At 40.5% G+C, this 14,005-nt stretch overlaps 1 protein-coding gene across 1 annotated transcript in view; it reads right to left on the reverse strand.

The window, feature by feature from the left end:
* Positions 1-14,005, reverse strand: part of HSD17B12 (hydroxysteroid 17-beta dehydrogenase 12) — a gene marked incomplete at both ends in the record, with an annotated part of 94,608 nt that overhangs the window by 17,203 nt on the left and 63,400 nt on the right. The window contains 2 exon segments of the mRNA XM_082000176.1: positions 2,235-2,269; positions 13,689-13,733. Of these exon segments, the coding sequence (XP_081856302.1) occupies positions 2,235-2,269; positions 13,689-13,733 (80 nt within the window).

The following is a 14,005-nucleotide window of genomic DNA, read 5'->3' on the forward strand; positions in this document are numbered from 1 at the left end:
ACCTAGATGCAAAGCATGCAAAGTCTGCTCTATTTCTGTATTTGTCTTGTAATGAATATTGGTTTTATGGCAATATAAATACATAAAAGTACACACTATAGCTAGTGCATGATGCTATAGCATGCTATTCACATCTATCTACTCAACATGCTATCCTCCTTGAGCAAGTGAGCAATAACGATGGGATTCCTAGTCTAGTTTTATGCTTAGAGCCAGGAGGCCTTTTTCCTAACCCACAGTCCCACGTGAGAAATTTATGGTTGTCCCAAAGAGCAGCTGAGTACAGCTACCACTCACTCATGCCCTTGGATTCGCTGGACATCCATGTCCTCCTGTGGTTACAGACTCTTAGTGGTGTTAATGGCCTGTGAGCTATGACGATGCAGGAGTTGGCAGCTGCAGACACTGCTTCTGTGCACTGCAAACCCAACAGACTTCAAAAAAAAAAAAAAGAGAAAATGGAAGCTTTTTCAAATATTTTTCCCTGGGACAGAAACCAAGGCTTTCATTCAAGTGGAGCAGTCATTTAAAGTGGCTCCTCACACACAGGAAAAGTTCAAGATGTGTACTTTTTTAATCACTGTTCGCCTTTTCTTTCCAAGCTGCTTCTTAAACATTTATCCTTGAGGCTCCTTGAGATAATCACGTAGTTAGGAAAAGTAAGAAGCAGCATGACATGGTGTGCTCAAGGATAGTCAGAACCAGAAGTCAGCAGGATCCTGGTTTGCTGCCTTTCATTCAAATCATCTTACCCAGGTTAATACATAACAGAAAAACATACACAGGCTACTCTATAAGTAGAGTATATACTCTATAATCACTCTGTCCTGAGAAGCTGAAGAGATCAATTCTGCCAAATGGGTAACTATGACCTTTCTTTATACAAAGAAGAGACTGAGGCAAGAAGTTGTTAGAGCTTCAAAGTTCCCAAAATTGATAACAAAACAACATCAAATCCGTTGAAAACAGAATGGCTTTGGTCATGTTGGCATCTTCAGAGCGCGATGGTTTCACAAACAGCAGGTCTCTTTATCCATTAGTAATTGTACATGGGCAAGTAGTAACTTTTGACTTACAAACCCTGAGTAGCTACCACCACTGTAGTGAGGATTATAATCTTCATCCTCTAGTCCATCTGTATTGGGATATATTAGACCCTCACCCCAGAGCTCTGTCTTGGGTCTTCTTTTCTAATTCAAGTTTCTTTACATGAAATAAACTTATTCTTACCTCCCGATTAACTAAAAAAAAAAAATCTAAGCTTGCCAGCACCCTGATGCACTAGGCACTAACTCCCATACTGGCCACTAGCTCTGGCAGTTTGCACCCATGAAGAAACTTTGTTTTAGATATGAAACATTTGTTGTGCATCTGTGCAACACTTGAATAATTGAATCCCCATCTGCAGTGAAGACTCACAGATAGTGGGATGATACAAGAAATACCTTTTTTTCTCAATCTGTCAGATTTGGAGGTCTGCCCCATATATATGCTCCTCTTACAGTATTTGTTTGGAGGCAACACCATGGTGACCGTCATGCATGGTTCTACACAGCTTTCCTCAGTACTGCGAGCATAGCTTAGGCCTGATGTAGGGCAACCCCCAGCAAGCTGGGGTTAGCACAACAGGGACAGCAAACAGCCTGGGTCAGTCATCATCAGCTAGAAAACAGCCTGGAGGGACTACATGGAAACTGCACCTTTTAGTTTCACCTGGGAGCTAGCTAGGAAGTCAGCACTCATCTTCCATGGAGACAGTGGTGTGCACCAACTCTTATCTTAAGGATCTGGTCTCCAGTTCTACTTCTCCAAATGATCACAGACCTTCCTCAATATACCTCCTACTGTATAATGAGAACATACTCTTTGCATCCATTTTACTTAGAATGACTTAGAGAAATAGCCTTAAGAAGGTTATTCCCAGGAACTGTAACCACCCCCTCAGAATAGCAGGTTGTTGAGTTAGTGCTGATGAGTCAGACGGGCTTTTTAATTCTGTTCTAAAAGGAATCACCACAACAGTGGAGAAGGGAGAGGAAAAATAAAAAGGGAATCGAGTGGAAAAGGCTTCCACCGTCTGATGATTCATGCACCATCAGCATGACTCACCCAGTGTTACTCTGCCATTAAAACATGGAGACTAGGCTGATTAGTCACAGTAATGAATTTTTCAAGAAAGGATTCTCCCCTATAAATAATGATGACTTTGTCTGGATAGTGTTAGTGTGACTCACCTTTCCAGCATGCCGGGCAGCACCAATCGTGTCATCTGCAAAAAGAAAACATTCGTGATGGCTGAGAATGCAGACACCAGACAGCCAGAGACTGAGGGAAGCCTCCCTTCCTCCCAAGAGCTGCTGTCACCCCCTCCACCCCAACCAAGGCTCAGGGAAGCAGAGACCATACTTTGCGTAGGCAGTTTATTTTTATTCCACCTGGATAACTTGGCTCTATCAAGTAGTGTGTGTACTGAATCTGGTGAACCCATCCAGCTAGTAGCATAGGTACAATAAGAGTAAATTAAAAAATATCTTCACCACTCTGTAGCGTCCATGGCCTCTAAGGAACATTAAAACACCAGAGTACTACAGTACATATATGCTTTCTCTCCCCACAAAAAGCATGACTTCCTCAAAACTGACTAAATTTACCCCCTATGCCAAGACTCAAGACAATACCCAATGCATTTTAGCTAGGATTACTGACCTGCTGATTTAAAGTTAAAAATAAATTGTGAAGCAGCAAGAGCACTAGACAGAACTAGTGAAGATACAGAAAACATTTAAGACCCCAAAACATTTTTTTGCTGATTACGCAGATGGTTTCACACTGAAGAACCTACACCCCCACGAGGAAAGTAGCCTGGCAAACCTCCTCTCTGCTCTGGAAGCTCCTGCCTTCGTTATGACTCTGAGCAATCTATCTGCAACCTGATTGAAGCATCCTCCAGAACAGTAATCTTAAAGCAAGCTTCCCAGTTGCAGACAGAGCAGCTCTCGCAAGGGAAACAAATCAAGCATTGATCCAAACTTTGACGAATTTTTAATTAGTGTGAAATAGTTAAGTTTTCCTGCTACTAATTACTACAGTCCTAAAATATAATTTACATCCAAAGTTTCTGGTGGCGGTGAAATTCAGCTTGTGCCAAATACTACCCAGGCCCCAACCAACCCTGTTAATAAACATCACCTCACTGACACCAAAGACAGATCAGACAAGAAATATAAGTTGTTACTACTTTTCACATCTTTAAAAGGCGTTCCAACAAAGTTCTTTAGAACACAGTGCGGGGAGGGATGGTGGTGTGTGTGTGTGTGTAGTAAACTACTAATGGCACCAAAATGTAATGATACTCCCACGGATACCAAATTATCTTGATAGCTTAAAACGTGAAACATTTGAGTAGTATGGGTGGAAAAACACACACACAAAAAGAGATCAGCATATACAGGAGCACAAGACACCTGTGAGCACTTTTATTACAAAGAAACAAATCTTATAGTAGCAAGCTGTTCATACTACTATCACCACTGCATTAGCCCTTAACATATGACTGAATCTGGGTTTGGTTTTGTTTGTTTCTTTCTTTTTATTTTTAAATTATGAAACATACTCTTTCGGAGGTAAAGGAGAAAAATCACAAAAGAAAACAAAATTTCAGTTGATTGCAGTTGACACACAAACAAAACGTTAGAGAAGGCCTGCGTTTTGTATTTATTGGCATTTCTCACTTAGAATAGATTCTGCCACCAGCCATGCTGCATGACAGCTTCAATAAGGGACTGTACAGGCAGGAGTGCCACAAAGACCTTACTTACTTTCATGAAGTTAGCCGTTGACATATCTAATTCAGCACTGCCCCAGAAGTCAAGCTAAATATTCACAGTCGGTAAACATCACCAAGCTAAACAGATCTGATGCAACTTCAAAAAACCCCTCTAACATTAAGTCTAAGTATACATGAGCTTTTTCATACACTAATGCTTCAAGAGAGATGTGGAAACAACTATTCATTTTAATATTAAAGGACAAAGAATTATTTGGGCTGATTTTAAGGCTAGTTCAAGACTGGCAGTTCTTTTACCTGGTGCAAACTTTATGATCTCACACAGATCCCTTGGCAAAAAGCAGCATACTGTTCCTTGCCTCTCAGGGCAGTGTAATGCTGCATATCATCTCCATAGATTGACAGACGGACATGGACTGAAATTGCCTTCCCTGAGGCAACCCATAAATAGTCTGAAAAAAACAGTGCAGGATCTCCTACTGTAATGCAGAGGGGACCCCATGTTTGAAACTTTGTCATAAATCCACACAAAAGCATTCATGGTCTAAATCTAAATTGCAACCCACCCAGCAGCTCTAACAGCACATCATGAACTTGTTGCTTACTGTTGATATCCAAACGAGAGCACAGAAAAACATGCCACAATAATTGTTTGACTTATATAAATTAGAAAACTGTGAAGCCATTGACAGCTGAGATATAACAATAGGTACACGATTCCGGCAGAAATCAAGAAGTCTCTCACCACCAGCTGTGTTAAATAGTCTGTTTCTAAAGTTCAGCTGGACAGACAATCAATTTTTCTTCCCTCCACAGAAAACCACTGATGGCAAAACTGGATTTCATACTCAACATCACATCCATTTGTTTCCATTAAAATTAATATTTTGACAGAATTTCAAAAATCTGCAAAACAGGGCAAAACTGTTTTTCCTATCTGTATTTCTACATCTTGTGATGTGTGAAAAGGGATATATGAATATTCAGTATCTTTATGTACAGAAAAAAATACCATTTTTTTAAAGAATAAAATAACAGAAGGCAGCTCACTGAGTCAGTCTTACCTCACCCAGCCAAGTCAACACTCACACTGTTCCAACAGTGCAAAAGCAGGGCATTCTGCAGCCGTATTCACATCTGGCAAATATATATATTGAACACACACACACATAAAATATTCCCAGCACTAATTCAAATGAAACAGTCTATAACAGAAATGTAATTTTACCACTAGTAACAGCGTCCATATGTGCTTGCATGATCTTTATCCAGAACAGCCAAACTGGTTAACATTCTTGCCTTCAATAGCTATAATCTCAGACATGCCATTATGAAAAAGGCAGTTCGACAACAAACATCTCAAATTGAATAAATATCTCCCAGATGAGGAATCCAAATTTTAGCTTGGTCTTATTTAGAGATAGCTAGTTTTGTAACAGGGTGTATTTCATAAATGCCAAAGCATCGCAAGTCTGAGTCTGTAGGAATTAGCATGTAGGGTGCCAGAGAACTCTATGGTAGTGTTTGTTTCTCTGAAGGCAATCTAATAAAGGAAGAAGACAGTGGCAGGAAACCTAAAGGAGAGGTTGGGAACTACCCTAAGAAGAATGCCTTCAGCTGGTGGTTACTGAACTCACTCAGGCTTCCTTCACATAAACATTTTTCTGAACAAATACTACTTTCCAAAGAAATACCAGTGCTGCAGTTGAAAACGTGAATGTTCCCAAGGCTCTGAAAGCTCAGGTAATTTCAAACACGTAGCCAGACACTAAGCTATGTGAAAACTGCCAGCTCATCCAAAGCAAACTGTTTTTTCTTTCTGAAACTTTGCATTAGAGCAGAGTGAGAACGTGTGTGTATCTGAGAAAGTTGCTCAGGACAGTCTCCTTGACATCAGAAGTTGTTAATCTTTTATATTTTATATAGTCTGGCAAAAAGTTATGCTTAGCACACAACCATAATGCAGTAGCTGTTGAGGGTTTTTTGCTTGTTTGTTTTTCAATTATTTCAGATATACACATACTGCTACCATAGAGTTTGGGGTGTAGTTCCTTTGGCTTGGAGGGCTACATTATTTTTAAGTCAACTTCTTTCACACCTAACCCTCCAGTTCGGAAGTTCCAGGATGCTCATACCAAATGGCTAACTTAAGGTAGAGATTTATTGCAGATCATTTCATTAATCTTTTATGGGCAGCTATCATTTCTTGACATCCATTTATCTGCAACTGCATTTATTATATGCCTGGCAAGCACTTTTTGTATTGTCCGCTCTTCCTCACCAGACCTATCTTCTACCTTCTAATTTTGGAAAAAGGAACACCACTTTTAGTCTAAAGAAGAGATTCCTACTTATAGATACAAAAATGCACAGCCATATGGCTAGATTTATGTTCTCAAACAGGTGCTACACTTAAAAGCTCCTATTAGAGGACTAACAAATACTTATAAGTTATAACCATGTATTTCCAGTGTTTTTTTTTCTTCAGAAGAAAAAATCTTCTATTCTTAGTGATCACCAAGTTGTATTCTTTTCTCACTCTGATCCAAGCAATAGCTCAGGAGCAGAGCTTAGAGAAAGAATAATAATTTTTAAAGTTTTGGATACCTTTCAAGTGATATTCAGACCACTAAAATCCAGTAGGAAAAGCTGAGGTAAATATTCAAAGTCACCCTTCATATCTTATGGGCCACACAATTGTTAGACAAAGCCAGAAATCCAATACCACAGTTGTGTATTTAGAGACAAATCATTCTACGATATGATGTTATGACTGCAAGTCATTCTTTCCACTTCCAAAAGGTATAATGATCTGTAATTAAGCCTATGCAAGTATAACAAAGGATGAAGCTAGAGGACTCAGACAAGTTTTCTACTTTGTTGTGCAGCTAAGAAGCTTCCTTCAGATCTCATTCACAAACCTGGGGTGAAATTATAACAACTCAAAGCAACATAACTTTTTAAAGATCAACAATTCCCCTGTGGTGCACCCACTCATGTACAGAAACCTCTTTGCTACTGTAAGATAATTCATAGTGCCTGGGAAGAGAACGCACACAAGTTCACAAATGCACTAGCTGTTTAACAAAGAGCTAACTGACACCGTGCCTGTGCAACACTCACCCACAGACCTTATGCTGAAAGAACTAAGTAACTGTACTCCTTTACTGGTAGTAAAATTGATCATGAAACCTATTCTTAGCACCAACTATGAAGTTTTTTTAATGTGTCTCTTTTGAAACAATAAAGTTAGACACACCAAGGTTAGAGGGACAGAGTGCTAGCAAGGCCCCTCAGGCTGGTGCACCAGAGAAAGACCTGAAAGGAACTAAGGGGGGGTTCCTCTAAGAGGGTGGCATGTCTGACAACCCAGCTGAAGTGCCAATGGGCACAGCATGGGCAACAAACAGGAGGAGTTGGAAGCCACTGTGCTGCTAGAAAGCTATGACCTGGTTGCTGTTACTGAAACTTGGTAGGACAAATCCCATGACAGGGAGTGTGCCTATTGATGACTACAGGCTGTTCAGAAGGGACAGGCAAGGAAGGAAGGCCGAAGGCGTCGCTCTCTATGTCAAGATAAGGATAGAGTGCGAAAAGCTGTCTCTGAAGAACAGCCACAAGCAAGTTGAAAATTTATGGGTAAGAATCAGAGGCCAAGGCAACAAAGGGAAGTCAGCAATGGATGCTCATAGCCCAGAAAGCAACTGTATCCTGGGCTGCATCAAAAGCAGCGTGGTCAGCAGGTCAAAGGAGGGGATTCTGCCCCTCTACCCTGCTCTGGTGAGACCCCAGCTGGAGTCCTGCATCCAGCTCTGAAGCCCTCAGCACAGGAAAAACATGGACCTGTTGGAGAGGGTCCAGAGCAGGGCCACAATCATCATCAGAGGGATGGAACTCCTCTCCTATGAGGACAGGCTGAGAGACTGGGAGTTGTTCATCCCGGAGAACAGAAAGCTCCAGGGACACCTTCTTGCAGTCTTCCAGGACTTCAAGGGGGCTTACAAAAATACAGGGACAGACTTCTTGGCAGGGCCTGTTGCAGTAGGACAAGGGGTAATGGTGGTAAACTAAAAGAGGGTAGATTATTAGACTAGATAGAAGGAGGAAATTTTTCACAGTGAGGGTGGTGAAACCCTGGCACAGCTTGCCCAGAGAGGTGGTAGATGCCCTATCCCTGGAAACATTCAAGGTCAGGTTGGACGGGGCTCTGATCAACCTGATCTAGTTGAAGGTGTCCCTGCTCACTGCAGAGGCTTTGGATTAGATGACCTTTAATGCTTCCTTCCAACCCAAACTATACTATGATTCTATGAATAACACAGCTCATACCCCAAGCTGAACAAAAATTATTTATATTTGTAAAAACTGGCAAGTAAAGCTGGTGTCAATTCAACAGAAAAAAAAAAAAAATCACACAGTAACCCATGAGGCAAGGTCAGTAACCAGAATGGGGCACGGGTCATGGAGAGGGAGCTACAAACGTAACATGCTGCAAGTGCTGTTCACTGTCAGTGACTTTCCTTTGAGCAACAGTTTTAGGAGAGAAAGTTTTCCCTATTTAGAGCCCCAAACTTTCAGAGTCCAGTTTACAAAGGAAAGCTCTCAAAATAAGCATCTTTCCTTGCCCGCCCTTTACATAGGAAAAAGACTACTCTATTAATAAAGGCCAAACTTTCTCTTTTCCAAGATGTGGAAGACGTATTTGTCTCAACCCCAAATCTACAAGCCGCCACAGAACTCCAGGATTTCCTACATTTCCCCAAGTTGCTTGTACTTTGAAGAAAAAGATCCACAGTGCTTCCCTGACTATTGCTGAAAAATATTTATCAGAGCTACACTTCCCTCGTTCCAGCTTCCTGTGTGTCATGCTCTCAGGTTCAAAGCCAGCAAGATGGGAAACCACAGCATTTAATTTCTCCCTCTGGACCATCTGAATGATATTCATGACCACCTTCACAGAACACCTGCTCCTCTTTCGAGCATTGGCAACTGTCCCTCTCTGTTATAAATCTGTATTGTGTACTTGGCTAAATCATCATGCCCCCTTTGATTATGAGTATAAATGTAAAGAAACCTCTTGACTAGGCTGGAATACACATGCACACACACACAGTGATCTCTTCTCACAAGTCAGTGTTGCCACTTCCCTCAGAATTATATTCCAGTTACCGCGATCCTCTCCAATACACAGCAAATACAAAAATTCACACAGACTTCTAGCAGGGCACAAGCAAATATTTTCTGAGTTCTGGTAAGGTACCTTTACAGATGCAGTATTAGGCTGCACTAGCCCATCTGAACACTCACAGGAGAGAAAGATGTCATCTCCTCCTGTCTTTCAGCATTATTGCTTCCCAGGCTTTTCTTCTTTCTACGCACAGGTCTGCAAAAGAATATTTCCCGTCTTTCTCAAATACAGTATCTTCTCCTCCTTTCACTTTTGTATCGGTTGTGGCTTTTGTTGTTGGGTTTTTTATTCCTAAACTCAGTTTCAGAGTTGTTCTCTTGTCCTACACGGGATTCACAACCTGGTATAATTCACCGCTCACTTCCTTTAAGAGGGCAGCTGACACTAGATCTCTCAGTTCAACACAAAGCATTTATGTATGTTGAAGCCTTATGCAAATCACAAGAGCCTCAAATATGGTGATAAAAATCCTCGATCTTGTAGGCCTATTATCCCTTTGTATTTGACACTCAGTATAAAACATATGTAAGGTGATCAAGGCAAAGATTAGCACAAACACCAAGGCATATATGTATATGTAATTTACTCTCCCCCTTCCTCTGTTAATGCCAATTTCCAACCGAAGCTTGGCCTGCAAGCCTAAAATTTACATTCCCCCACAACATAATAGCTTGCAAACCAATTCCAGCTCCTTGCTTAATCAACCGCTAAGCCAGCACTCCCTCAACTATTTAGTCCTACTCATTTTTCAAGAGAACACAAGTTTATGCCACACTCCCAATGCAATGAACATATTGTGATGCTGCAAACAGAAATAACACGCTTGCTGTTCCTTACATACAAAGTATCTCTTGCAGCTTCCAAAGGAGAAAGAAGGGCTCCCTGAAGTATGTGAAACTATTCTCTACACTCATTAGCTACCCATTTTTTCCACTGGACAGCAAGTCTAGCATCCTTGGTCTTTCAGGACATTAATATCCAACAGCCAAATCAAATTTATTTCTTTTTCCAGGTGAAATCAAAGGCTGCAGCACACCAAGGTGAATTGACACAAGAAGATATAGTTGATACAGAGGAACTATATGTGAAAACTGTACAGAGCAATTATAATTTTGGCTCTTCAACACTTGCTGGTTAGTGAAAAGCCCCAGGGCTTTTGACCAGATATTTTATTCAAGGTCGGAAATACGTTTAGTTTGTCTCAAAATGCGATATCAAAAAATTATAATACAACACGTTACCTGAACTGCCACCAACAATCATTAAAGAAAAGTTCTGCTTTTTAAAATCCTCCAGAAGGTTGAGATGTGGTTTTGACAGGAACCATGAAATTTCACATACTACCCCATCTCCGTCCTCATTTATCTGTCAACTCAATCCTTGTATAAGTCTGTATTATGTCTCAAGCTTTCCTGAGAAAATACCACAAACAAAAATTCTACATTCTATTTATGGCATCATCAAGACCCAAGGCACTTCTTGTTTTGTGTATTACATGAAGAACAGAATAACTCCTGCACTGCACATCACCATAAAAATGTGACATTTCCCAGAGAGCTTAAAAAGAATCGACTGTGGTTGGGGGTGCAGGGTGGCGCTTGGTCAGGTTTTTTAACCAATATTTTACAAGATGTGAGATTTCCAACATGTTTTACGTAGTTTTATATAGCTTGTCTTCAGTGGTGTACAGGGTGCTTTGAAGGCAGATCACACTTCATGGCAATATTTCATGCCAGACTGACTGAGCCCCAAAATTGCACCACTATGGGGTTCATGGTTGACCTAACCCAACAGTGCTCTACAGACAAGATGGGGCCAGGCAGCATGAAATAGGATTTGGGAAAGACATGTTTCCCGTCTGAGCTTTTAAACAAGTTCTCAAACGTTAGAGAAAATGTCGTAGTACTAGATCCTTTACAGTTGGGAGAAGTATTAAACAGCAGGACCAACTAGGCTGATCATTTATCCTGTGAGGTGAAGATGGGGTCTTATCTCTCAGTGCACCCGTTCTTACATGTTGCATATCCCCTAGGAAATCCAATGAGCTGCCCAACAAAGAAAAAGATGGGTCAAAAGGTAAGGGATGAGTGTTACTCTTCGAAAACGCCTACACTTGTGGCAACAAGACAGACCTTAACATTTCTGCAGAATCAAACTGTGCTGAATATCTTGACTTTCCCACTTCAAGCCTAAGGAGTGTTTCAGCCAGAACTGAAATGGAGGTATTTAGCACGTGTGCCAGAAGTTATGCTGTCCAACAGACATGTTGCTGGTGGCACATGGTGCAGGTTACTGAGAAGACAGGGGATATCATTACCTTTTAAGCTCTGAGGAAGTTTGGTCCAAAAGGAAAGGAAGTGGATGGCAATGCTCCAGTGCATAACAGTAGACAGGTTACGTGAAACCTCTGATGAGAATCTGGAGATACTGTGAGCAGAGCCTGAACAGGTACTAGCAAAACCTGCTCTCCCTTTCCTGTACCTCCACCTTTTCAGAAGACCTTCATCTCTTTGCTTAAGAACTCATCCAAACTTCATGTTTTTAACCAGGCAAGAAGGGAAAAATATTACTTTTAGAAACACACTTATACCCCTGGATAAGAGATGGTATCAACCTAAAATACTGAACTAAATATTCACAGGACTACATCCCAAAAATTTAAGTGAACGGACATACCAACTTTTCCTAAAATTATTTTTTCCTACCATGATTCTCTAGTTCTATGGGTTCTCCTGAAAAAATTACTTACAGATGGTACATATCTCTAATGTGCTCCTCTCCCCAAAACAGTAAGCATCTGGCATGCCTACTGTTTAATTACACAGGCTCATGCAGGAGGAAACATTTTCAAGCCTGGAAGCTTATGCTCAAACTCTGATTACATCCAGTAGCAGGAGCTGTTCAAGGTGAAGAAAAAAAGTTTTTAAACAGAAGGAAAAACACTATTAACATACAGCAGGTAGATCTTCAGTAAGTTTTTATATGTGTGAAGACAATCGCGTTAGAATGTGAAGAGGCTGACAGGGTACAAATTTCACAAGAAACTATGACAATTTTTTTTAAATCATTGACCACCACTGATGATAAACGCGATGAGTCAAGCCACAAAACAGCGCTAGTTTATTCTGGAAACCAGTATAATCGGGCTGCATCTCTGGAATTTTAGGTGTATACCAAGTTAAACTAGACCTCAACTATTATCCTACCCTACCATCTTCAGAACTACTACTTCAACAGTTCATCTGTAACTTTTCTATTCTAACAACATGCTTCCAGGAAGACTGACACCCCAAATTCTTTAATCACTGAATAGTGCACTCCCTCTGCTGGCACAGCACAGATGTCACACCTTAGCAGAGGCATTCTTGTGATTACACTAATCTCTAAGAGGTATATGCATGACAACACTTCTTCAGATTTACACTTGGTGTAGCTCTGTTAACATTTAAAATGCTAAATGACTTGTAGAAGAGAAAACTTTCAAAGCTGCCCATTAATAACTGGCTTCTCTCATGAAATCTTGCAGGAGTGCAACAAGACACCATGGGCCACAATCCTTCTCTGTCAACTAAAATCTGTACTCGTCAGGCTAGCAGTCATTTTCAAGGTGAAAAGTTTCTGAAGACTCACTGTACTAGCATTTCTAACTTTGCAACAAGATGTCAAATAAAACACACAAAAGTGAGAGTTAGCAGCAACACAATGACTTTAACAATTCCACTCAGTCATGCAACAGTTGCATTTTCACTATTTGCTTATGTTTTAATGAGGTGTGAAAACAACGCTTCTGTAAGATTTTAAGAGGTCCTGTGCTTCCTCACAAGGAAACAGAACATAGTTTAGACTCCCCAAGAGCACTGTACTAGATGAATTTAGTACTTGACCTAATCAGAACAGCTGCAAGAAAGCCAAATCTTTTGAGCCAGCTTTGAAACATCTAATATTTTGGCTTTGAGGCAAAAGGTTAACCCTCAACTAACGGAGATGCGAGTTTTGTTATGCACAAGAAGAGAAAATTAAGGTTTAGCAGTGAATAATCACAAGGAGTTTCTTCAGCATTCGCTGGTAATACGCTAATTGACTCCCTGTCACGTAAGCAGCTGCTATTCCCTCTGCCCCTTTTAAGCTTTGAAATACTAGGATGAAAACCTGGTTTTTGAATGGGCCTCATGTTAATACATACGTTTTACCCTAAAGTCAGGTTGATTTCTCCTCCATGAAAACTTCAGTTTAAATATCAAAATGGGAAGGTAACTTTACTTCAAGAGCTAATGCACACTTCTGTGAACTTGGTTTTCCTTCTTGCTCATTTATTTCAGTGAAAGTACTTAAGTGTCTTCTCACTACAGTGTACAAAGACCTTAAGTGTGCAGAGATAAGGGTTGGCCAGCCCACAAAACACAGATACAGAGGGAGAAGAATGAACAACTTACAAAAAGGACTAGAATAATAAGCATGAAGAAACATTAAGTGTTGTTTTGTGTACGTAACTTGCTCTTCCAAATAGCTAATAGGTATCTTTGCAACAAATTATACTTCACTCAACAATCAGAACAGTCTGATATGACAATCCTAACCTCTGGGTTACTCTATGACGAAAAATGAACCTGTGGTCCAACAGGGGAAAGTTAACTGCTTCAGACAAAAAAATTTAATTCTTTCCTGGTTTTCAATTAAGACATCAAGAACAAGTGCTGGTAACTGGGCACTTACCTTACAGACAGCCATGATGTTAACATTGATCATTTTGTCGATTGTCTGCAAGGAAACGAAGTTTTAGGTTTTGCTCTGTTTTAAGTTATTTGATCAACATTTACACACCCTCTGGGTTTAAGTGCCAGGATAAATTAAACCTAACACTTATACCTCTACCTTTACTCCTTGCCCTCCTACTTAAGTATGAGGAACAGTGACAAACTTTCAAAGCAACGTCTGTGAATTACTCTTGGTCAAGTTTTGTCTCCGATTAGGGACTCCTACTAATAAAGAACAACAAAGATGTATCACACTGACACTCTATTTCCTAACAC

This window comes from Phaethon aethereus, assembly GCF_964289735.1.
Source record: "Phaethon aethereus genome assembly, chromosome: 5".
Classification (NCBI taxonomy): Eukaryota; Metazoa; Chordata; class Aves; order Phaethontiformes; family Phaethontidae; genus Phaethon; species Phaethon aethereus.